This window comes from Leptonychotes weddellii, chromosome X (genome assembly GCF_054177405.1).
Source record: "Leptonychotes weddellii isolate Sample4059 chromosome X, ASM5417740v2, whole genome shotgun sequence".
NCBI lineage: Eukaryota > Metazoa > Chordata > Mammalia > Carnivora > Phocidae > Leptonychotes > Leptonychotes weddellii.
This window is the reverse complement of record NC_138385.1, coordinates 77,492,610-77,518,858: the sequence shown is the minus strand read 5'-3', so window position 1 is coordinate 77,518,858 and position 26,249 is coordinate 77,492,610. Positions and strand designations below refer to the sequence as shown.

Here is a 26,249-nt window from a genome sequence, read left to right as displayed (position 1 = left end):
GCCCCTCCCCCACCTCTCTCAAATAAATAAATAAGTCTTAAAAAAAGAGGCCTTTAAAAAAAAAGGAAAGAAAAGAGGAAAGGTCTCAAAACAATAACCTAAGCTTCCACCTTAACAAATTAGATAAAAAGAAGAAAACAAACCAAAGCAAAAAGAAAATAATAAACATAAAAGCAGCAATCAATGAAATAACACAAAAGAGAACAAAATAGGAAAAAAAAAATCAATCAGCCCAAAAGTTGGTTCTTTGAAAATATTCATATAATTGATACAACTCCAGCGAGACTGACAAAGAAAAACAAAGAAAAGAAACAAGTTACCAATACCAGGAGCAGAACAGGGGATATCACTTCAGACACTACATACAACTCTACATATAACTTCGACAACTTAGATGAAGTGGACCAATTCCTCAAAACACAAACTACCAAAACTCACCCAGGAAGAAATCAATAATCCGAATAATCCCATAAATACTGAAGAAATTAAATTTGTAGTTAAAATCTCCAGGCCCAGATGATTTCACTGGTGAATTCTACCAAATATTTAAAGAAGATATAACATCAAATTGTACAGAATCTCTTCCAGAAAGAAGTAGAGAGAACATGTCCCAATTCATTTTATGAGGCCAGCCTAACTCTGATGCCAAAACCAGACAAAGAAATTACAGGAAAATAAAAATACAGGGTAATATCTGTCATGAACATAGATGCAAAAGTCCCCAGTGAAATATTACTAGATAAAAGCCAGTAATACATTAAAAAAAAAAAATACCAACATCAAGTGGTATATATCTTGGGAATATAAGGCTGGCTTAATATTTAAAAAATCAATCAATAAAAAAAATCAATGTAATCTACTACATTAACAGACTAAAAAAGAAAGTTCATGGGACACCTGGGTGGCTCAGTCGTTAAGCATCTGCCTTCGGGGGGCGCCTGGGTGGCTCAGTCGTTAAGCGTCTGCCTTCGGCTCGGGTCATGATCTCGGGGTCCTGGGATCGAGCCCCGCATCGGGCTCCCTGCTCTGCGGGAAGCCTGCTTCTCCCTCTCCCACTCCCCCTGCTTGTGTTCCTTTTCTCACTGTGTCTCTCTCTGTCAAATAAATAAATAAAATCTTAAAAAAAATAAAGTTCACATGATCATATCAAATGATACCAAAAAAAAAGCATTTGATAAAATGTAACATCCATTCATGACCTAAATTCACAGTTAACTAGGAAGAGAAAGGAACTCTCTCAACCTGACGAAGAGGATGTATAAAAAGCTTATAATTAACATTATGCTCCATGGTGAAACGAAAGATGGAGTGTTTTCCCCCAGTGATTGGGAATGATGTGAAGACATCCACCCTCACCAGTCTTATTCGACATTATGCTGGTAGTCTTAGCGAAAGAAAGAAAAGAAAGAAGAGAAAGCAGAGAAAGAAAAGAAAGAAAGAAAGAAAGACATGCAGACTGGAAAGGAAGAGGTACACCTGCCCCTCTTCACAGATGGCATTATTATCTATGTAGAAAGTCCTAAATAATGGATGAAATATCTCCTGAGCTTAGCAAGGTTTTAAGATACACAGTCAAAACAGAAAACTCGATTTCAGTTGTATGTGGAATTTAAGAAACAGAACAAACGAAAAAAAAAGAGACAAAAAAGCGACTCTTAACTACAGAGAACAAACTGGTGGTTATTAAAGGGGAGGTGGGTGGGGGGGGATAGATGAAATAGGTGAGGGGAGTCAAGAGCATACTTGTGATGAGCACTGAGTAACGTATTAAATTGCTGGATCGTATCGCATACCTGAAACTAATATAACACTATATGTTAATTACACTGCAACTAAAAAAAAGGAAACACACAAAAATCACTTGTATTTCTGTCTGCTAGCAAAGAATGGTTAGAAAGTGATTTTTTAAAAAATACCATTTCCAATTGCTCCAGGAAACGAAATAATTAAGTATAAATCTAACAAAAACATGTACCCGATCCGTATCCTGAAAACTCCAAAATGCTGATGAAAGACATAAAAAATGACCTACATAAATGGAGAGATATACTGTTTGTGGATTGGAAGATTCAAAATAGGAAAGATATCAATTCTCCCCACATTGATGGGTAAATTTAACTTCATTCCCATCAGAATCCCCGCAGGCTTTTTTGGTAGATATAGAGAAGATGATTCTAAAATGTATACGGAGTTTATAGTCAGAACAATTTTGGAAAAGAATAAAGTTACCCAATTTTAAGACTATTTACAAAGCTGCAGTAATCAAAATAATGTGGCACTGGCAAAAGGCAAGACATATAGATCAATGGATCAAAACAAAGAACACAGAAAGAGACCAGCAAAGAGCCTGCCAATTAATTTTTGAAAAGGCGCAAAGGCAGTTCAGTGGTGTTTACTGTGTCAAGCATACCTCAATAAGCTGTTAAAAAAACAACAACCCTGTGTGTTCCTTGCACAATATTTTTTTAATTTCAGGAATCCTAGGAATTTTAAATGCATGAAGAGGGGCCTTTGGGATTCACAGAAATGGTAAATCATTTGGGATACTGCAGCTGTTCATCCAAGCTTCTTTTTCCAAATTTAGACACTAGATGGCAAATGTTCTGTGACTTACTCCTCACATAATCAGTGTCCTTACTAAGCATTCAGCATTGAATTTAACATTAGGTCCTAGAGAAAACAGTAATACATGAAAATATAAAATGATCTCAAGCTTTACCATTGATTACAGATTAATTCAAAGAAAATCAAGGCCAAAGTAAAGCTCTTACGTATTGACAGTACCGAGGAACACTAAAGCCCTTTGTTACAGAGCATACATGATGCAAGTTCCTTGAAATGAAAGGACATTAGCACACTTGAGGGCAGAAGAAGTAGACAGTGGGAGAGTTTTTTAGGGAGCCCTAAAAACCAGACTGGTTTGGAAAAGCACGGTGGGAGGCACCCACGTCCACTTGAGCTTACAGTAAATGATCAGCCTCAAATTGCTAGTGGCCAGTGGTTACCTAGCAATCGTAGCCAGCAATTTGTGGGTGTCTGTCACATAAGGGTCCAATGAAGGAGAGAGAGAAATGGCTAGTCAGCCCTCTCCAAGGAACAAAAATGTGTGCAAGTGGTTTTTTGGGAGTATAACCATACCTTATATTTGCCCTGTACATTACAAATCACTTGCCTAGGGAAGCAGGGGCATTGTTCACATTTGGCAGATGAAAGCAGTTCAGTTGGCCAAGTTCATCCAGCTAGTAGGTGGGTAATGATGTTGAGCATCTTTTCACATACCCCTCTGGTGAACTGTCTGTTAAAACATTTTGCCTACTCATGGGGCACCTGGGTGGCGCAGCCGGTTAAGCGTCCGACTCTTGGTTTCGGCTCAGGTCGTGGGATCGAGCCCCACGTCGGGCTCTGTGCTCAGTGTGGAGTCTGCTTTAGATTCTCCCTCCCTCTCCTTCTCCCTCTGCTCCTCCTGCTCATTCTCTCTCTCTCAAATAAATAAATCTTTAAAAAATATATTTTGCCTACTCTTTAAATTGGGTTATTTGTTTTCTTATTATTTGGTTTAGAGAGCTCTTCATATATTTTGGATAAAAATATTTTATCGGGACCATATGGCATTTGTAAATACTTTTTCCAATCTGCGGTTTATCTCTTCATTCTCTTTTTCAAGTTTTTTTTTTCAGATTTTATACGCAACTAATGAATCGTTGAAAACTACATCAAAAACTAATGATGTGCTATATGTTGGCTAATTGAACATAATAAAAAATAAAATAAAATATGCTAGTTAGGATTTTATTTATTTGACAGAGAGAGAGAGAGCAGCAGAGGGAGAGGGAGAAGCAGACTCCCCCCTGAGCAGGGAGCCCGATGCGGGACTCAATCCCCAGACCCTGGGATCACGACCTGAGCTGAAGGCAGACGCTCAACAAACTGAGCCACCCAGTTGCCCCTCTCTTCGTTCTTTTAACTGTGTCTTTTGAAAAACAGAAATTTTAAATTTGGATGAAGTACTTTTTTTTTTTTTTTTAATCTTTTATAGATCATGCTTTTGGTGTCATATCTAAGAAAATCTGACCTAACTCAAGGTCAGAAAGATTTTTCTCCCATATTATCACCAACAAGTTTTACAAGTTTTATAATTATGTCTATGATCTATTTTGAGTTACATTTTCTTTAAGTCTTTGCCACTGATGAAAATGAGAGAAGTCTGGGGGAACAAAGCATGGAGGTGGGGTTAGTATCAGTAAGCACTGGCAAGTGAACCTTGGATATGCCCAGGACACAGATTTACGCACTTCCATGTCCTCGCAGTGAATCGGGCCACGCCGCATTCTGTAGTTGAACAGGCTAACACACGAAGGCACCCGGCAAACACCCTGGGAAGTTCAACTCACATCTCCAGTATGTTCTTCCAAACCAAACCCACCAATGCCCCCCACCCTGCACACGATGATACCCACCTTGCCATTTCAAGAAGTGGCGTCTAACCACTCTCACCACCACCTCGGCCTGCTTTGTGATTTGCTTTAACAAGTAGAACGTGACAAGAGTGAGGCCATGACAGTTCTGTGCCGAGGCCTTAAGAGTCCCGGCAGCTCTGGCTTTCATCCCTCGAAAAGCTATCTGCATGGAAAGAAATCTATTTACTCTGCTGGAGAGGAAGGGCAACACGGAGAGACAGAGAAGATGTAGAGAACAGGAGACTGCAAAGAGGTAGAAAGGGGGGCCCGGCCACCTCGGCCATTCCAGTCATCCCAGAGGAAGTGCCAGACATGTGAGTGGAGCCATCTTGGGTCCTCCAGTCCCATATGAGCTGCCCCAGCCAACAGCATGTGGAGCAGAGAGGAGCCATCCCCACTAAGCCCTGCCCAAGTTGCAGAATCATAAGCAAATAAGTGGTGGTGGTTGTTCTAAGCCACTAAGGTCCAGGATGGTTTCTTACACAGCAACGGAGGACTGAAACACTCCCCAGGCTTCCTCATGGAAGTCTGCCTTATGGTTCACTGACTGACCTAGACAGTTCCGTTCGGCAGGAATGAATTCAGCTGTAGAGAGAACTTTGAATCAGAACCTAAAATCTTGGGTTCAGTTCCAGCTTCGACATTGTTTGTGTGAGTTTCCCCAAAAGCAGACTCTAAGAGAAGGTGCGTTGCGAGTAGCTCATCTGGGAGGAGATCCCAGGAAGCACCAAGACGGGCTGGGGAAGAGAGCCGGGGGCGGGGGGGCGGGGGGGGAGGATGGGTGGGGGGGTGGGGGGCGGGGGGGCGGAGGATGGGTGGGGGGGCGGGGGGGAGGGAGGGAGGGAAGGCGGTAAGGGTACCGCTGGCTGGGCCACTGCTGTGGGCAACTAGGGCTCCATCCTCTTCTTCCCTCTCTTGCACCCAAACACCCGCCTTATGTAACGTCTTTCCCCATTCGGGCTACTCTTAACTATCCATTTTAACTTTATTTTCTCCAGGAAAAAAAAAAATACAAGTGGTAAGGCAGGGAGCGGGCGAGAGAGTGATCGCTGCCCGACAGGAGCTGGCAGAGACAGTCTTGCTTCTACAGCTGCCTCTCCTGAGAGAATATTCCTTCTCGTATTCAAACTCTTGCACACAAAACCCCAAAGGAGAGACGTTCGGCAGAGTGGATGGTGCCCACAGTCCCCAGGCACTCCGCCTTTCCTTAGCAAAGACAATTAAGACAGCATGTGGTTTGGGAAATTTTCAGGGTGGTCATATTTTACACAGCTAACAAAAAGCAACTTGAAAGGATAACTTTATAAAGGAAGGCAGTACTCTCGTTCGAGGGAAAAAGAACATATTTTTGTCAGTTTATTTTCCTTCTATCGTTTAATATTATAAAGAGCCAAAGCGTGGCCTTGTCCCCCACCTAAAGCTGGAAGAGAGGAGAAACAGGGAAAAGACAGGCGCCTGATTCTGAGGTAGCCCAAACCAGGGGCCCTCAACAAACGGCACCTCCTGCCCCACCAAGGGGCATCCCCAAGGCCCTGGAGGCTGACCGCGCACATTCGACGCCAACACACAGTAAGAGGTCTAGCCTTTAAAGTGAAACCAGACAGCGGCACATGCAAAATCCAAGAAGGGAGGCAGGCCGTGGCAAGGCCTTTGGCAGAAGGCTCCAGAATGCGGCGCTGGCTGAGGTCACACGGCATCAGAGCCGCGTGGCGCACACGGGGGCCTCGGAGCCGGAGGAGGGCTCACCCTGGCGCCGCATTCACATTTGGGGGCTCTCAAACTGCCTCTGGTGCCTGGCAGTGAGGTGATTTTGCTTCTTTACAATTCCGTGCAGAAGGTAAAACCAAGTCAAGGACCGCCCCCCCCCCCGCCCCCCGCCGCCCCACCATCCACGGCAGCTCTTGCGCTCTTGAGGCCTCACCTCCATATAAACGAAGAGCGAAGGTCTGGGCAAGAGAACTTCGCAGTTCCTCTCCCCCCACTTCCAGCCTCAGCGTCACTGGCATTTTCAAACTCAGACACAACACAGCATTTACGAACTCTCTGGTAGCAAAGAATGAAAAGCTTCCATCGTAGGCCCGCGGCTGTGACTCCACTGGCCCTGACAGCGAATGGCAAAGGAGAAAGCTCTGGAAGGTGAGGCGGCAGGCTGAGCGCTGAGAAGGAATAGCCAGCTGCCCTGTGCTGAGAGGCGCTGCCTGGGGAGAGGCCATCCCCTCAGATCTGAAGGCTTCCCAGGGTGTTCCCGTGGGGAGAAGGGTCACTCGCTATGGGCAAGGGCACCAGCAAAAGCCAACTGGACTTGACTGGTCTGCAAAGATGGGGTTGCATGAGGAAAGTTTTCAGAAGGGGGAAAAAAGAGTATCCTAGAAGGGGCAGTGCGCAGAGAGGAGAGAAATAGATCTCAAGGGTTGTTGCCGGCTTTCTTCACATTTTTTTTTTTAAAGATTTTATTTATTTATTTGTCAGAGAGAGACATCGAGAGAGGGAACACAAGCAGGGGGAGCGGGAGAGGGAGAAGCAGGCTTCCCACCAAGCAGGGAGCCTGATGCGGGGCTCGATCCCAGGACCCTGGGATCATGACCTGAGCTGAAGGCAGACGCTTAACGACTGAGCCGCTCAGGCACCCCTTTCTTCACATTTTAATACACAAAACACATTTTAAAGAACACACGTTCGCACCAGCCAAAAGTTGGTGGCTTTCAACTGGAAGAAACTTCTATCAAGCAAGTATGCATGCAACTGCTTAGTGGGACAGATGGGGGACAGATGTTGCTACCCAAAGGTTTGGGGGCTTTTTTTCTTTTTCTTCCCCCCTGGGCATGCAGTGGGCACTGCCACCAGCTTTAAGAAATTCAATGTCATCTTCTCAAACGTCCTGTCCTGGAACCAAAAACACCGTTCCCTTTAAAAACAACAAATGTGATGACACAAACAAATGGAAAGGTATGCCGATTCATGAATTGGAATCATTGATATTAAAATGTCCCTATCTACAGATTTAATGCAATCCCTATCAAAACACCAACAGCATTTTTCACAGAGCTAGAACAAACAATCCTGAAATCGGTATAGAACCACGAAAGACCCCAAACAGCTAAAGCAATCTTGAGAAAGAAGAACAAAGCTGGAGGCATCACAATCCCAGATTTCAAGATATGTTACAAAACTGTAGTAATCAAAACAGTATGATACTGGCACAAAACCAGACACACAGATCAATGGAACAGAAGAGAGAGCCCAAAAATAAACCCACGCTTCTATGGTCAATTAATCTATGACAAAGGAGGCAAGAATACACAACAGGGAAAAGACAGTCTCTTCAATAAATGGTGTTGGGAAAATTGGACAGCTACATGCAGAAAGAATGAAACAGGACCACTTTCTTACACCATACACAAGAATAAACTCAAAATGGATGAAAGCCCTAAATGTGAGACCTGAAACCATAAAGATCCTAGACAAGAACATAAGCAGTAACTTCTTTGACATTGGCTATAGCAATTTTTTCTAGATACGTCTCCTGAGGTAAGGGAAACAAAAGTAAAAATAAACTATTGAGACTACATCAAAATAAAAAGCTTCTGCCCAGTGAAGGAAACAATCAACAAAACGAAAAGTCAGCCCACAGAATGGGAAAAGATATTTGCAAATGACATATCCAGTAAGGGGTTAATATCCAAAAATACATTAAAAGAAACTTACACAGCTCAACACACATATACAAAAAAATAAGAATCTGATGAAAATGGGCAGAGGACTTGAACAGACATTTTTCCAAAGACACACATGGCCAACAGACACAGGAAAAGATGCTCACCATGACTCATCATGAGGGAAATGCAAATCAAAACCACAGTGAGATAGTACCTCACACCTGCCAGAATGGCTAGAATTAAAAAGACAAGAGATAACAAGTGCTGGTGAGGATGTGGAGGAAAAGGAACTGTTGGTGGGAATGAAACTGGTGTGGCCACTGTGGAAAACACTATGGAGCCTCCCGAGAAAAAATTAAAAATAGAACTACCATATGATCCAGTAATTCCACTACTGGGTATTTACCCAAAGAAAATAACAATACTAATTTGAAAAGACATCTGCACCCCAGACAATAAACACTTGCGGCTTTGCAGGCCGCATCGTCCGTGTCACGACTGCTCAACCCCGCCACGGTATCACCAAGCAGCCAGAGACAGCATCCAAACGGATGAGCAGGGCTGTGATCCAGTGACACAGATATCTGAATCTCATAGAATTTTCCCGTGTTAGAAAATATTCTCCTTCTGACTTCTCCAACCATTTTAAAACTGAAAAACCATTCTTAGCTCACTGGTCATACAAAATCAAGCAGTGGGCCCTATCTGGCCTGCCCAGACTGACTCTGGAGATCCCTGCCTTAGATTCCTAGTCCCCAGCCCAGATCTGCCCAACGCAGAATATCGAGCCCACCACCCCCCGCCTGGAAAAGGTGGGAGGCTCCCTTTTTATTGCTGTTACCAGTTCCGTCTTCCTGACTTGCCTAATCCGTGGGGTATGGGGGGTGCTGAGTGCGAGGGGTGGCGTGTGCTCTTCGGACTTCCCCGATGGCATTGCACCCCCACACACGGGGCTGCCTCCTCCCGCACCCCAGGGGCATCAATTGCTAGGACAAAAATGTGTAGTCCCCGTGGTGGCAATTCTCAGTCACAGGACGGGGTCTCGCTGGAGGGGCGGGGCAGGCCCTGATCGTGTGGCTTTCCTAAGGAGCTGAAGTTATTTCTAAGGGACAAATTCTCTGCAGAGCTGAGCCACGCGAGGCCCCTGTCACCACCGATCACTGAAGATGGTTCTGTTGCTGCTGGAGGTTCAGCCAGGCGGGAGGGCTTAAAAGGACACAGAGTCAAGGTCCCCCTCAGGATTGGGTTTGTTTTGGAGTTGGAAGAGGGAATCGAGACCTAAAGGCTGTGCAGGCTTATCTCAGGAATGTCGGGAACTTCGGAAAGGAAGTCTAGCGACCATGATGAAGGCAAAGCCCACAGGAAAGAGGGGGAGGAGGGGAGGGGAGCTATTGTGTGGCCCATAGAAACAGGCAAGCCGCCCTGGCTTGGCAAAGGGCTGAACTCGTTCATCACATCAGTACTTCTGAAATTTCACCGTGGATAAGGGATCGGTGGGGGGGATCTTATTCGAATGCACGTGCTGATTTGGTAGGTAGGTCTCGGTGGGGCCCAAACTTCCCGCACGTCTGATCTGCTCCCAGGGGATCCCAGGATTCACGCGTGCCAGGATACTGTCCATACGCCAGCACACTTTTTTGTTTTGTTCTCCTTTTAAACAGTCACAAGCCGTGAAAGACTATGGCGGTGTCATGGCTCACATGGGGTGAGCACTGACATCTAGGACCCGCATGCACAGGGTTGTTCGGGGAACTGCCTACACCATCACACCCACCAAAAGAGCGAGTGGGGTCTCAAATCATCCTGCCCGCCACTCTTCAATCCCGAGTCCTGGGTCCGCCTCCATCCTTTTCCTACTGAGCCCAAAGTCTGTCTCCTGACCAAGCCCGGTGCCCCCGTACCCACACAGGGCATTTCCTTCTCATTTTCCTTTTAATGCACCCAAGGGTGCCCGATGACCAGCAGTGGCCCTGCAGCCAGCAGTGAAAGGGTGGAAGGCAGCCGCAGGTGACTCTCACCTGTATCCTGCCGCAGCTGGCAGAACAGACACTGCTTTCTCACTCAGTCCCTGAGTGGAAGCTGTTAATGACCTGAGCTACAATGCTACCACTTAATCAAAATGACAGATAATATCAAGAGTTGCTGAAGGTGTGGAGAAGCTGGAACCACCACACGCCGCTGGTAGGAATGGACAAGGGGGCAGTCGCTTTGGAAAATCATCCAGGTATCTATCCAAGAGAAATGAAACCGTATGCCCACACAGACTATTTACTGCATTACTCATAATAATCAAAAAGTGGAAACACAAAGGTCCATCAACTGATGAATGGACAAAATGTGGTCGGTCTACCCATGCAGTGGAATAAACTTCAACCATACAAAGGAATCAAGTAGTGATACCTGCCTCAACACGGATGAACCTTGAAAACATTATGCTCAGTGAAAGAAGCCAGGCACAAAAGGACAAATATTGCATGATTCCATTTATACAGAATGTAATGAATAGGCAAATATGTAGACACAGAAAACACGCGAATGGTTGCCTAGAGCTCAGGGGTCAGGGGTGGGGAGTGATGGCTAAGGGGCCTAGGGTCTCTTTTGGGGATAATGAAAATGTTCTACAATTGTGGTGATGGATACCCAACTCCGTGAACACACTAAAAATCACTGCATTGGTTTCAGTGGGTGAATGGTAAGGGATGCGAATTATATCTCAATAAAGCTGTTAGGAATACGGTGACCTGTCAGCTGGGGAGCTCAAAGCAAGTGGTGGAGAGAGGGAGCGTCCAGGCCTCACAGCCCATGAGGCCACGAAATGAATGAGAGACCCTAGGACCTGCCGGAGGCCTCCGATCCATGAGTAACTAATGGGGAAACAATATGATGCCACCCCTTGGAAAGCTAAATGAAATTCTAAGTGGAAACAGGATTTCAGCACTGGATAGTTAAAGGAATCGGAGCCTTTGTCTGACGAATGCTGAGTCAGTGGCAACAAGTCTGTCAGCGTTCCCACTCGGAACGGCCAATCTGGGGGCAGAGTCTCAGAAGGTGGCGGACGTGGCCACACCACCACCTCCTCACCACTCCACAAAGGGCCTGCCAAACCTTGGCTCAGTCTTTGCCCTGTGACCCTAATTCAACCAGTGTTTTTGAACATTCCTGGATCCCTGGATCTGGCGCGGTCATTCAGCTCAGCCGCCCACACAGTAAGTGGCCAGCCAGAGTCATCAGTCAGAGGGTCCCGGGGTGCAATCGGCATTGGAGACACGGATGCTCATTAGGCACAACCGGGCAGTGACAGGACACGAGAAACCAGCTGCCAGTACCTGCGACCACAGGTCACTGTGAGAGCGAGCAGAGCCGGAGAAAGCGCGCAGTGATATCTCAAGGCCAAGGCAGAAAGTCTGCCCCCGGGTCTACGTTTGGATTTGTCTATTACTCATAAAGAAAGTTTTAAAACCAATATACTCAATTTACAACCCCAAACCTCCGGCATAATCCAAGCCATTAGGTCCAAGCCCATTTATCTTCCCCCTGGAGAACAATGCACAAAGAGGCATCCAGTATGAGCTAAGGATTACGGGTGAGTGAATCATGCAGCTCAGGAATGAGCACTCCAGAGGTTTCTGAGTCCAGTGCACCACGCGAACTGTAAGATCCAGGTGAAACCAATTATCATCTGGAGAACTTGGGAGCTTAGCAATGCTACCAATGACTTTTCTCTTGCACAAGCTTTAGTCTTAAACCTCGATCTGCAAATCCTGCCCCTGGGACTCCTGGGAGTTTCTAAGTCTCCTAGAATAGTGTCCCAGGGGGATTTGAAATCCAAGAGCCTCAGCCATTAACTATGCCCTGACTCTTCGCCCGTCCTCTCCTGTTGAGGGCAGTGCAAATTTCCTCTGACATTTTGCAGTCTTGCATTCCTTTTTCTCTGGGAATTATCATCTTGGAAATTCCAGTTAAATCCTGCAGGGATACCTGAAACAGAACGCTTGCTCTCTACCGCGATTGTTTTAGTCAGTTCGTTAATCCACAAATACTGACTAACGATCCTCCTCCAGGTCACAGACTCTGGGCTAAGTGAGAGGTACAACGAGTTGCCAGGCCAGGCCCGAAGGCGATTACAATCTATGATTATGCCGGCTTTGCTGGGTGTTGCTTTTTAAGCGAGGAGAAGGAGACGTTGTACCTTTGGTCGTAATCCGAGAGACCACCTGCTCATGGGTTCAGTCGCGGTTTTCCCACTCTGACAATTTCATTTTACTTCGTATGTGCATTTCTGTGCCCGTTAAGGGCAGCTTGCTCACAGAATCATGGAGATCACCTAGTGAGTAATGGTTCTGAACTGGGATAAGGGCCTTCTCCCCCTGAAAAAGAACACCCACGCAGATTTTTGTTTCCAATGTCCAAACGTTCTTAGAGAAGTACCCAGACCCCCTCTGTTAACCTTCCTTGGGCCTGCGGGACCACTGTCACAGGCTTCAGCCATCCCTCAGCATCATTCTCCGATATCCAGGCCCAGTGCTCCTGCATGGCTGCTCTCTGGGCTCCCAGGGCCTATCCACCTGCCTCTGCTACAACATTTGCCCCCACAGATAAGCCGGTGTCTACTTCCCTGTAAGACAGAAAGCCCTGAGAGAAGGAATTCCCCTCCTTCTTCACCCCATTGTCCCAAGCACGCCATCATTCGGTGTCCACTTGAAAAATTCTCCGGATAGAGCCCAGGTTTCATTAGAAAAGGCAGTAAGGGATTCTGTTTCAGAACTACATTCAAATATCCAAGAGAAAAGAGTTTGGGCTTAGGGGCACCTGGGTGGCTCAGTTGGCTAAGCGTCTGCCTTCGGCTCAGGTCATGATCCCAGGGTCCTGGGATCCAGCCCCGCATCAGGCTCCCTGCTCGGCGGGAAGCCTGCTTCTCCCTCTCCCACTCCCCCTGCTTGTGTTCCCTCTCTCGCTGTGTCTCTCTCTGTCAAATAAATAAATAAATAAAACCTTAAAAAAAAAAAAGAGTTTGGACTTAAAAGGCTCCCATAAACAATGGCCCATAAAAGCTGACAGTCAAGAACTCACACAATGGCCAACGGAACGAAGGGGCTGGCTGGAGAAACTCCCCAGGAACTGGAACTCATTCACAGCGCTCGGCTGGAAGTGAATCTTTAACCTGGGTATTCATCATAACTTGGCGGCCACAAGTTCGTACTATGTTATAGCCTGGCAAAAGGAAACCTTCTTCTGTTTAAACTCGATCTTCACTTTCAATTACCCATTTTAGCCTCGTTCTCTGAAAGGGGAATTGATGTAGCGCACATATTTGCGTTCACTAAGGAAACCATTCAACCACTTTGGAAGGGGCTGGAGCAAAGTGGCCAACAAAAATAATAAATGTACGCTCCAGCCTGTGGCTGCAGTAAGTCTCTCGCCTTACAGCCCCCAACAGAGAAGGTTATTGCTTAAACAGAGGGTGTTCATGGATTTAAAAAGCAACCTCTATAACCAGCAAGCCACAGTCCCTATGCATGGAGATTCATGGTGGCACAAAGCCCTGTGTACCTGTGCACGTTTCTCTCAGCTCTTTTCTTTCCAGTGGCCCATCAGCCAAATTATAGGGCTATTAACTCGATCAGCACAAATACCCACTTGGCTCTAGGTGTTCGGCTAGGCACCATGAGAAATACAAAGGGGAAGACGTAGTAGCGCCTGCCTTCCAGAGCTCAGAATCTAGAAGTATACAGGAGGGCGTAAATTATTGTACCATTCGACACATGTCATAAACACCACAAGAGAAACATGAAGTGCCGTGGGTATTTAAAGGAAGGCAGAAGCTTCCCATTCGAGGGATCAAGGAAACGTTTCATCCAGGAGAGGGTGTCACTGGAGGATGGGCAGAATTTGGGCAGACAGGTGGCTGGGGCGGGGGCCGGGAGGCGGGGGGTTCCAGGTGCAGGAAGCAGCAATCACCAAGAACGGGGAAAATGTGATTCAAGCTCTGCAAAAACAGGTAGTCTGTTTCGGCCACATTTTAGGAAACCAGGAGGGAGAGACTGAAAATTAAGGCTAGAAGCAATTGTGTAGTCCCCTGAAAACAACTGAGAACTTTCTAGTTAACGAGAGAGAGGACAGGGAGCTGCTGCTCTCGGTTTTTGAGGCAGACAGTAATGTGATAAAAGTAGTTGTACTTAAAAGACCAGTATCTGGCCGGAGAAAGTAAAATGAGTCAGAATGAGGAAGACTAAAAGCAAGAACGTTCTAGTAACCACAGAAAAGAGAGGGGCTATATTTCAGTTGTGGTGTGAAGACTAATGAGGTGAGAAGGTTTGAAGACAGTCCTTGAAGGACGATTTCTGGTGTCTCTTTCAGCTCACAAATCTATGAAATGAGAAACAGTAACACCAACATACTGGACTGCAAGTGTTCTCGGTGAAGAAAATGCTAGATGAAAATGTCCTGCTCTCCCCAGCACTCCCCGCTTTTTATTCCCCCCTTTTTAATGAAGAGGAATTTTTGTCAGCTCCTTACATGTTTTAACTCCAAACAGAAATGTCTAGCTTAGCCTGCTCCTGGAGAGACTTTAATTGTAGATCCTGGACCAGGTGTTCAGTTCCTAATACTTATCTGCAAAGGTGGTACTTCGGGGGACTGCTTTGGCTGATGTGGTCTGGCTGGGCTTTGAGCAAACCTCACTCGGTTTTCCTGACTGGTGAAACCACCCTAGTTCACCAGTTTTCTCCAGGCATAAGATTCACGGAGCCTTTCTTAGTGCCCGCAGTGCTCATTCTTCGTCTTCAGCCTTGCTCACTGGAAGAGGTGGGGTGAACCTCCAAACTCTCAGGTGTAAAAGAGGTTTCAAGGGTTCATTGAAGCACAGAATAAAAACGGAAATGCAAATCAAAACCACAATGAGTTATCACCTCACACCTGTTAGAATAGCTGTCATCAAAAAGACAAGAAATAACAAGTGTTGGCCAGGATGTGGGGACAAGGGAGGCCTCTGTGCAGTGTTGGTGGGAACGCAAACTGGTGCAGCCACTGGGGAAAACAGTATGGCGGTGCTTCAAAAAGTTAAAAAGAGAACTACCATATGATCCAGCATTCATTCCACATCTGGGTATTTATCCAAAGAAAATGAAAACATTAACTCAAAAAGACATCTGCATCCCCATGTTCATTGCAGCATTATTTACAATAGCCAAGATATGGAAGCAACCCAAGTGTCCACTGATAGATGAATGGATAAAGAAGATGTGGTATAGATAGATACACACACACACACATATGGCAGCCATAAAAAAAGAAAGGAATCTTGCCATTTGCAATTGACAACATGGAATTTCGAGAGCATTATGCTAAGTAAAATAAGTCAGGCAAAAGATAAATCACCATATGATCTCACTTGTATGTAGAATTTGAAAAACAAAACAAAGAAAAAACCCCAAGCTCGTAGATACAGAGTATAGATTGGTGGTTACAAAGTTGGGGGGGGGGTGGGGGATGGGTAAAATGGGCAAAGGGGGTCAAAAGGTACAAACTTCCAGTTACAAAATAAATAAGCCATGGGGGTGTAATAATGTACAGCCTGGTGATTACAGTTAATAATACTGTATTGCATATTTGAAAGTTACTCAGAGTAAATCTTCCAAGTCTTCATGGCAAGAAAAAAAAATTGTAACTGCATATGGTGACCGATGGTAACTGGACTTCTTGTGGTGATCATTTCACAATGTATACAAATAGCAAGTTATTATGTTATACACCTAAAACTAACATGTTATGTCAACTATACCTCAAAAAAGTCCCCAAAAGAACAGAATGAAAACTCTTATCTCTTATAGCCATAGAAACACAATCAAACACAGACAAGTTTGCTATGAACTTTCTATACGTTTCATGTGGATTTTTGTAGACACTGTTGTCTTTGCTAGGCTGCAAAGAATGAATCAGATGGCCAGAAAAGCTGCATCAAATTCAAAGATGGAAGAACTCCAGAGACCTTCTAGGAGCGGAAATGATTTACTCTCACTCCGACAGATTTGTTATTAAATCTCAGACGGTTATATAATGGTGATGAGAGTGATGGGGCCCTTCATCCCCACCTCCCTCTTTCAGAGGTTCCTGATTCCAGGCCTCTTACCTTCTCTCTTACTGGAGACATAATGTCCACTTGCTAAGGGCGTGCCTCTGAAATGATCTGCAAAGCCCCTCTGTCACCCAGCACTTTAGGGTTAATTCAGCTGATGTGATTTGCCTTGGGACCCACTGGCCTAGAGAGTCTCCCCTCCCCAACCTTCCCAAACCTCTGGCTTGGACTGAAATCCCCTCCTTTGGATTCAGCAGCCCCAGCAGAGCACATTTCCTGAGAGACCCCACAGAGAGGTGCCAAACTGGGGGCAGCCTGCTGGCTGGCAGAATTAGCCAGGGGCAGTTCCCCAAAGGCAGAGAGGAGTGCCCAAACTGGTGCACCCATTTTTCTGCGGATGCCTGGGCCCTGGCAGCAAGCTACACTATATAAGGGTAGAAACTGGGAGAAAGGAGAGCAGAGGGATTTCAAATGGAAAAAAGAGAAGAGGCCCCTTGGCTGAGAAAGGCTCGAGCAGATGTACGGGCAGCTCAGAGACGCCTCCCACTTCAGCGTGAAAGGCTGCCTCTAGCTTCTCAACTTCTCTCCTGCTCCCTGTCCAGTACTGACCTCCCCTGCCCCTCTAGGTTCATTGTGACCCGACTCCTGCTAAAGGGCAGTGGGCAGCCTGGGAATGGCACTTGCCTGGGGCAGAGGATGAAGTCTCCTTTCTACTTTGCCCTGAAGCAGTTCCTACCAAACAGCTCAACACACGAATGTTCCTGTTTATCACTGTACACATTTGTTCGATTCACTCATTCATTTGGGGCTGTGCGGAGTATTTCCGGCAGCCTTCCCTACATCTCCGGGGCACACTATCTGGGAACCCTCCACCGCCCGCGGTCCGTCACCCAGAACTTGGTAGGTTCATTCCTCGGACCCCCGATTTAAACTGCCCACAGTGTTGAACGCAAAGCCAAATGTCTGCACGCCCTAAAGTCCATGTCACCCACCTTCCCACTAGCACTAAATTAAAATGCACCCCCGGATTTCTTCCCCATTCCAGGGGGACAGGGGTGCATCCATGTTGTCCTGCTCCCCTGAAGCCCTTTACTAACCTAAGACTCCCAGATGAGGGAGTTAGCTGGAGCTTTTTTAAAGGTTTTATCAACACCAAGAGAGCCCCGAATAAATACCCGGGGGCCCCTTAGATGCTAGAGACCACGCCCCCCGCAACAAGAAGCCACACCCCCTGCCTCACAGCGCCGCGCGTGAGTAGTCCCGGGCCCCTGGGGCTAACCGAGCGCATGCCACAAGTCACCACTCTCAGCTGGCACCTCTCTCCCAGAGGCGCAGACTTTCTCGGAATCCCCAGCAGGGGGGGTTGGTTCGGGGGATGTGGGAGAGGCCCCAGCCTGTGCCGTCCAAGGGAGCCGCTCGCCCGTGGCGCGTGCCCTGCAGCCCCCGGGGTGGCCCGGGCCCTCCAGCGGGAGTGGGTGGGGGCTCCTTCCAGGACAAGCTGCGCCCCCGCCCCGGGCCTCGGCCGTGCGCCACCCCGTGACAGGCACAACTCCAGGTGGGGAAAAAACCAGCCCGTCGCCAAACTTCCCTTCGTGGCCTCGGGCGCCAACGTGGGTCCGCTCGGGCCCCCGGCAGCGCGGACGCAGAGGGTCTGCCGCTCGCGGCGCCGGGCGCGGGGCTGACAGCCGGCGCTCCCCTCCCGGCGCCCAGACGCGAGCCCGCTGCCCGCCACCCCCTCCCTGGGGCCGCCAAAGCCGGGTCCGGGGCAGACAAAGGGCGCCCGGCCGGGGAGGCTGCCCCGCCTCCGCTCCTACCTGGGAAGGCGCGGCTCGGCGGGAGCCGCAGCAGCAGCAGCAGCAGCAGCGGCAGCAGCAGCGCGGCCCGGAGTGCGGGGCTCCCCATGTTGCGCACGGCGCTCGCTCGGCCACGCTCGGCTCCGCTCGGCTGCGCTGCGCTGCGCGCCTTCAGGGGGCGGAGGAGACAGACGGGGCCGAGGGGCTGCGCGGCGAGCGGGCCAAGCCGAGCTGGAAAACTCCTCCTCTCGCCGCTATCCCTCCCTCCTTCTCGCCTGGGGCCTCCTTCCTCCGCCTCCCCGGGACGCTGGCGCGGTCCGGGGCCCCGACCCAGCCCCGCCTTTGGTGCCGGCGCTTCTTCTGGAAGCGAGGCTGCACCCCACCCCCCCAGGGCCAGAGAGCGCCAGGCGCGTGCGCTGGCACATCGGATGACCCCGAATATCTTCCTGTTCTCCCATTCCGCTCAGCCCGAATACACACACTGGTGCCCAACCGCCCCCCAGATCCCGGGCCCCCACGCTGTCATCTGTGCGGAGAGCCGCGTGAGCCATTCTGTGTGAAGGGACAACCGATCGGGTCCACAGTGGCCCCTGCGGCCGGGCTACTAACGGCCACGTTCGTTGATCTGACCCTCACGACCACGTCTCAAGTTCGGTACTATGATGCCCATTTTACCCAAGAAGACACCAGTGCTTGGAAACGTGCCCAGTTCACCGTTCCGGGCAGAGAGGGGATTTGAAGTTAGGTGTGCGGTTCTGCCGGCACCAACGTCCATACTGCAGCTTTTTTGTTTCTCTTCTGTAAGGGAATGAATCAAGGGCTGGACGGGGTGCCTGCTGAACTGCGGTTTGGAATGGGGCTTGAGGTTCTCTTTCCAGGGTGTTTGATGGACAAAGCATAAGGCACAGAAAGTTCCCTGTCTCACTCCCAGTCTTGGGAATGCAGCTTTCGTAGTTTCCTGCAACCCGATTTCCCCATTTCCTGGGTGGTTCTCGACCACCTCCGAGGACACCAGGACCAGCCCGAAGCCTCCATCCTGTGGCCTGGCATCAGGATAGGGTTTCTAGGCTGCCTGCAGGACGGCTCTGGTTTCTTCGAGCCTTTCCCAAATGGTGTTGTTTTGTTGTGAACCCACAAGGCAGCACCTGGCTCCTTTCCTGCCCCAAAGAGGTCTTAGCTAAGGCAAATTGCGATCAGGGCTGCTGCGTCAGGTTGTGCACTGTGCAAAGGGACCTGGAGGAAGAGGCAAGTCGGAGGGGAAATCCAGCCACCTCTGGGTCAGGGAGCCCTGTGCCTTGGCAGGGGCCACATACATCGTGGAAGGGCAACTTTCCCCTTGCCACTAGTCTGATCCACTAGCTAGGCTAAGGGCCCTGGGTACATCCATCCAGAAGGTTTTCGAATTCTTTTATCCCAATTCTCACAAAAGCCCCTGACTTGAACTTCCATCTTATCCTCTCGAGGGCTGGGGGTGGGGTGCTTTTCTCCATCTCCTGTGAGATTCTCCACAGCTGCTCCCTCCTCAAGGGGCCAACAACCCTTCAATAGCCCCCCCAGTCACAAGAAAATGAAGGAGAGCGGCCTCATCTATGGCCTCTGTCAGAACCGACTCGCCTCCGCCTCTGAGTGGTTCTCAATCCTGTCCAACCACAAAGGGCGGGGCGAGGGGTGGGCATTTCATGAAAACACCTTATCAGGGCTGGACCCCAGACCAATGAGACTACAATCTTTAGGGAGGTGGCCTGGAGTTTGACCAGATGCCTAGTTTTGTTCCCACATGTTCAGTGGGGCAGGTTTTAGAATGGGCTAAATTCTGGGCCAGCGTTTCTCAACCTAGGCTCTATGGACATGTGGGGCCTGACACTGCTTTGTCGGGGAGAGTGGCTGCCCGAGCACTGAGGGATGGTTAGCATCCTGGGACTCTGTGCACCAGACGCCAATAAAACACCTCATTTTCCAAGTCAGGACAATGAAAAACCGCCAGACGTCGTCACATGTCCCCTAGGGGAAAGTCTGCCCCCAGTTGTGAACAACTGTTCTAGGTTCATGAACAGAGGTGAATGTGCACCCCAAATTCCAGGTCCAGGTTAGCCTGCCCAGTGGCCTTCCTTTACTGTGTCACCTCTGAAGCAAGCTCTCCTCACAAAAACCAGCCTAAGTTCTATTACTGGGCCGAGAAGGAACCCCTGGCGCTCTCCTAGCACCTGACTCTGGCTGAATTATAACAAATACCACTCTCCGTGTCAAGGCTTTTTCTCTTTGTGTGTATAATGCTAAGTGAAATAAGCCAGTCAGAGAAAGACAAATACCATATGATTTCTCTCATATGGGGAATTTAAGAAACAAAACAAAGGAACAAAGAAAAAAAGAGACAAACCAAAAAACAGACTCTGAACTCTAGAGAACAAACCCACGGCTACGCGAGGGGACAAGGGTGGGGGGGGATGGGGGAAACAGGTGATGGGGATTAAAGAGTGTACTTGTAAGAGAAGAGAGCACTGAGTAACGTATGGAAGTGTTGAATCACTACATTGTACACCTGAAACTAATATAACACTGTACATTAACGATACTGGAATTAAAATAAAAATAAAAATAAAATACCAAGTTTTATGGTAAAAAAAGTTTTTTCTTTGCTGCCTTAAAGCAAACTCCAATCGGATTTTATTATTTAGTCATAATGTTATTACAATTATAATCATAATAGTAATACACTACTACTAATGATAATACTATTATTATTTTTTAAAGTAGGCTCCACACCCAATGTGGGGCTTGAACCCACGACCCGGAGATCAAGATTTGCACACTCTACCGACTGAGCCAGGGGCAGCATCACTATTACCATTATTCCAGGTCTCTGACAGAAGGGATGAGGGTGGAGGAAGGAAAGGGGTTATCAGTCCATCCCACAATATCTCGGTAGACAATAGGACGGTTACGCAGATGAGTAAATCCGTCAAACAACTGAACCCAGAAGATGGGGTAATGAGTTGATGGAAACAGGAAGGGAAGTCGCTCAGGGAGTGCCACAGAGCTTTGATCTCATTCCTGTCCTGCCTCACATAACAATGACTGAATTGAAAGAAAAGACATTGTTGGTGTGAGACACCAAGACAGGCAGGCAAGAAGCAGGTTCCAAACATCTCTAGGGGCAGGAACGCGGCGTGGACGCTGAACAGTGAATAAGGATAAGTACGGCATCCTACATTAGATCTCAAAAGCCAAGCACACGGATACAGAGGAGGGGAAAATGGCTTCACGGGAACACCCGCGAGAACGCAGTCTAGTTGCTTCCAAACTAAGATTGCCCGGGCCCCCCAGGGCCATGCTGATAGTGCCTGGTCGGTCCGCCGAAGCATTCCTGAGTGCTGGCCAAGGTGCCCGAGGAGAGCGAGGAGAACACGGACATCGAAGCCTGGCGGCGGCGCGGAGCTGTCTTTCCACCCTGTGCAGGGGTGAGGCGCTGGGCTTCGCCACCACAGGCTTCTCCCGAGTCAGAGCAGAGCGACCCACGGTGGAGAAGGAAGGGGATACCCAGGATTCGCCCCCACTTTCTGCCTTGGGTTTGTCAACTGACGCCAGTGAAGGAGAACCTGCCGGCCCCCTCCCCCCCCTCCTGCAGGACACAGATGTCCTGGGGACGGCCGTCAAGGCCCTTCCCTGCCTGTGCCGCTGCCATTTCCCCGACACCTCCTCGTCCTTCTAGGCTTTCAAACCAGTTCTTCTCTTTCCACCTCCTTTCAGAGTAAAGGGCCTGCAGTTTGAGGGGAAGGTTGGTGGCCCACTGTACCTCAGGAAATGGACTGGCATTTCCCAATGTCGAGGAGCCACTCCGAAGTGAAGCGGCCTGTGTGAGTGCTTCGCAGACCATCTGTAGTAAAGGACTATTATTTTAAGATGTCCAATCTAAAAAATAAAAAAAAATAAAACAAAATTTCCAGGGGCACCTGGGTGGCTCAGTCGGTTAAGCGTCTGCCTTCAGCTCAGGTCATGGTCTCAGGGTCCTGGGATCGAGCCCCATGTCGGGCTCCCTGCTCAGCAGGGAGTCTGCTTCTCCCTCTGCCCCTCCCCCCACTCGTGTTCTCTCTCTCACACTCTCTGTGCTCTCTCTCTCTCTCTCTCTAATAAATGGATAAAAACATCTTTAAAAAAAAAACACCAAAATTTCCAATCCATCATTGTTCAATGCTTTTGTAAAATCACTAAACAGGATTCACTAGAAAAACAAAATGAGAGAAAAAAAAAAAAAAAAGCCAGAGAGCAGCCCGGCTCCGGGGACCACACTTTGAGTAGCAGAGTGAGAGTGGATTTAGCTTTTTACCTGCTGCTCCTGTACGAACTACAGACTATAGTAAACGCTCCAGGTTTCTGGGAACTCAAGACAAGGACCAGGAGATTTGACCTCAGTCTCTTGGAATCCCACTAAAGGAATGCCGGAAAGATAGGGCGTGTTGGGTCAGTACTTTTGCTGACCCGTATCTATTAAACATCCAGATCGGAGAGGGTTAAAGTGAGAATGCTCCAGGTCAAGATCAAAGAGCTAAGGCCGGTCCAAGAATAGTATCTGTTTACAATCCCCTGGCTTCAAGAGATTTCTTCTCTTTCTAAGATAAATACTCAGAAGGAAACAACACAAGCTCTAGGGGATGAAAAATGTCTGCAGTATAAGGGAAAGGGACTGTGTCTGCTCTAAAGATTCAAAGGAAGCCATCTCTTTTATAAAAATCATAAGCTACCAAGAAAAGGAAAAGCAATTGTAGAAAATATTTACTTGGCGCATTCAGTAACAGATTCGAGGCAAATGCTTTTAGAAAGTAGGAACAGGAGGTCATACCGAGCATTGAGAAATAAAAGAACGCAGAGATTTAAAAAGGTAATTAACAGCTTTCGGGTTCAATTGCCACATGCTAGGAAGTCATTATTCCTGTCTTGACAACCAGAAAAAGCTGGGCAAGCAGAAAAATCAATCCCTTTTCTTGGACCCAACGAAGAACTGGTTTTTCAGGGCTAATTGTCACCTATCACTACCCAGAAAGACAGGCAGATCCACACAGTCCTGGCAGAGATGGGCTTACCTGGAGCAGAAGGCACCCGGGAGCCATTAATTGGTAGGAACACATAAAAGGCAATTTAGAAAAATTGCCAGAAGCTGAGTGTGGCCTGTTAGGAGCGTGAGAAACTCCTGGGGCTGAGGCACTGCACAGACTCTTCGTGGTACTGGGGTCTTTACCTCCCAGAAGCCTACCAGGTTTTCACGATGAAGGTCCAAGAGAGACCCTGCCTGCCCTGGCAGGGGGACAGGGAGAGCAATCATTCTGAGATAGGCCCAGAGACTTCTCCACACAAATGGGCCACTCTACAAGTGGACGGACTTCACCAGAGCCTTATCTCACCCCAGGGAAGGGTATTTCCTTCCCCTGTCTTGATGATTAATTCCCAGAAAAACCGCATTTGGGGAACTGCTCACGTGGTCGGTTCTCACCTTGCCCGAGTGCCACGGCCACTCCAAATCTGGGTCATAGGTGTGGTTACAGGAACCAGATCAGGTCAGGAGTAGAACTTTATCCCCGAGCCTCCGTCATTAGAGGGGCGAGCACAGGTCCCAGGCAGGCCAACCAGGCTGGCTCAAAAAATGTTAAGACAAAGCCCAGTGGAAAGAATCCCTCTTTGGGTAGGTGCTGTATGAACGGGACTTAGGAAATGCTAGCTCTGAGTGGGGCTCGGAAAGCCAGAAGACACCACTGTGTAAGCCTCTCTGCCACCAGGGCCATACGACCCGGGAGATGTAGCAATACTTACTCAAGGTAGCAGTGGCAGATAGGGATGCATCTTGAAGTCTCTGGCAAGCTCCGAGCAGGTCCTGAAGGCACAAGTAAGGTGCGTTAGGAAGGGGCCCAAAGGCCCATGGCACCTACTTTTGCTACATTACCTTCTCTCTTCCGGCCTTCATCTCGGGCCTGATGGAACATTGCCTAGGACCGGGTGACTGAGGAAGAAAAGCCTCAGAGCGCTGTGCACGGCGCATCAGTCCCACCTGAGACGGTAGGGGAGCGTGTCCCGCACCGCAGCCCTACTCTCTTGACAGCTCTGAGGGGCCGTGTTGAGGGGAAATCCACCTAGGAGGCAGGACTTTGACTAGTCGACCTGATTATGTGAATAGGCACCCGCAAGGGGATATGGGTTTTCCTCCCCTGTCCACATATTTCTGCCAAAATCACCATCCCACGGTCCTAGAGAATCCCTTATGTGCCATCACAGTATTCGCAAGTATTGCTTCCCGTCAAGGGACTCCCTTCACAGCAAATGGAGTGAGGCAATGGGCGCGCGCTCATGGAATTCACTGGTCTTACCATGTCCCCACTGGCCTGAAGCAGCTTGCTAGAGGCAGAGTGCCCTTTCGAAGACACAGTTAACGCACCAGCTAAGTGCACTGCAGCGTGGGCCAAGGCCCTCCCGGATGCTGTATATGCTTTGAGTCAGCATCCCATATATGATGCTGTTACTCCCATAACCAGTACTCACTGGTCCATGAGTACAGGGGTGAAAACGGGAAGGGAACCATTTACCGTTACCTCCGGTGATCCATTAGCAAAATGTTACTGCTCATCCCTGGGACGATGCGTAGGCTCTGCGGGTCTAGAGGTCTTAGTTCCAAAGAGAGGAATGCTTCCATCAGGGGGTCCAACAATGACTCCACTCAAAAGGGAAGTTGAGACCGCTGCCTGGGCACTCAGGGTGCCTTGTGCCACTGAATGAATAGCAGAGAAGGGGGTGACTACCTGGCTGGGGTGATCGATCCTGACGGTCAGGGAGAAATCGTGTTGCTACAACCCCACAGTGGGCGTGAGGAGAACGTCTAGAAAGCAGGAAATCCTCCAGGTGCCTTGGCTACGCCCATGTCCTATGATTAAAGTCCACAGAAAACTACAACAACCCAATTCAGGCCAGGCTGCTAGTAACCCAGAGCCGCCTTCACGAATGAAAGCTTGTGTCCCTCCACCTACCAAGCAGAGAGCCAGCATATAGGAAGAAGATAGTTATAGAGATCAGCGAGGACCATGTGACCGTCGCAGAGACAAGGACCGTAATAGTTATGAATATTTCTTCCTTACTGTAATGTAGATGTCTCTATGTGCGTTAACTGGATATTTTTGTTTTGCGTTTGCATCCCCTTCTCATCTCACATAAGATGTATTAGTACTACTTAACTTTAACTTAATAGCTCAGGATTTAAGTTATACGGTATCAACAGAAGAATGTGAACCAGCTTGGAAAAGGATCAACATCACCCAAGGACAAAAATGGAACTTTGCATTCTCCTTGGGGAGAAAGTTACCATTTTGTTGTTGTTGTTGTTGCCTAATGCTATGCGGAAGTAGGACTTTGATAGGGTCCTTCTGCAGAGATTAAGTATACCTTAAGGAGATGTATATGGATGCTAAGTTGACTAGGGGCGGATTTTAATGACGTCGTCATGAGTCAACTTGGCTAGCCTGAGCTACATTTCCCAGAATTCACTCTCTCGTTTGTTTCCAGTTAGGGTCGGTCACAAGGGACATTCTTGGGGAATCTGGAGGCTGGAAGGGAAGCAGTGGCCATTTCATGGTTCTCACCTTGCCAGTTTGCTGACATACCTCATTGGCGTCAAGCAGCTGCCGGGCCTGCAAGTACCCTGCCTTCCCCTGACCCTCCCTCAGACCTAGCTGACTCCTAGGCCAGGTGTACGTGCCTAGCTCTGTGATAAAGAGCCCCGCTTCTGCTGGATACCCTCATCACCAAGGTCAGAGGCAACAAGAGCTGACATAGGTCACGGCCCTTCCCCACGGGGTTCCAGCTCAAGATGTGGGTTCCAGTCTGCCCTCGGTCTCCCCCCTCCACTTCACAGCTTGCCTTCTCCACTGCCTCTTCCGTGAGCCTCAAGCTCCAGCATCAGACTCAGAGACAACAGCTGTACGGAGACTGCTTAGCAAGCACCCACAATTGCATAAGAGCAATTTCCTGTAACCCATCCATACCGGCCTTACACAATATAGCTCCCTACTAACTCTGCCTCCCTGGTTGGACTCACCCTGACACAGGTGAGGAGCCAGTGTGGAGGGAAAATGAGGTGGGTTTCGACCGTGCGAAGATGGCGCCAACGCGGGTGGAAGGACCATGTGGAGGTGACTACTGCTCAGATCACTGGAGATTCAGTAGGAGAGATGAGGAGAGGGGTAGAGATTGGAAATGCTTGCCTGGAGGTGGAAGCTGAAGGCCGCGCAGTGGA

At 48.5% G+C, this 26,249-nt stretch overlaps 2 protein-coding genes across 2 annotated transcripts in view; both read right to left on the bottom strand.

The window, feature by feature from the left end:
* SRPX (sushi repeat containing protein X-linked) overlaps window positions 1-18,231 on the bottom strand; it is a 101,592-nt gene extending 83,361 nt beyond the window's left edge. Inside the window, exon 1 of the mRNA XM_081809001.1 lies at window positions 18,002-18,231. Within this exon, the coding sequence (XP_081665127.1) occupies window positions 18,002-18,089 (88 nt within the window). The 5' untranslated portion in view covers window positions 18,090-18,231. The remainder of the gene's footprint in view (window positions 1-18,001) is intronic.
* RPGR (retinitis pigmentosa GTPase regulator) overlaps window positions 1-26,249 on the bottom strand; it is a 130,681-nt gene that overhangs the window by 27,784 nt on the left and 76,648 nt on the right. The window lies entirely within an intron of this gene.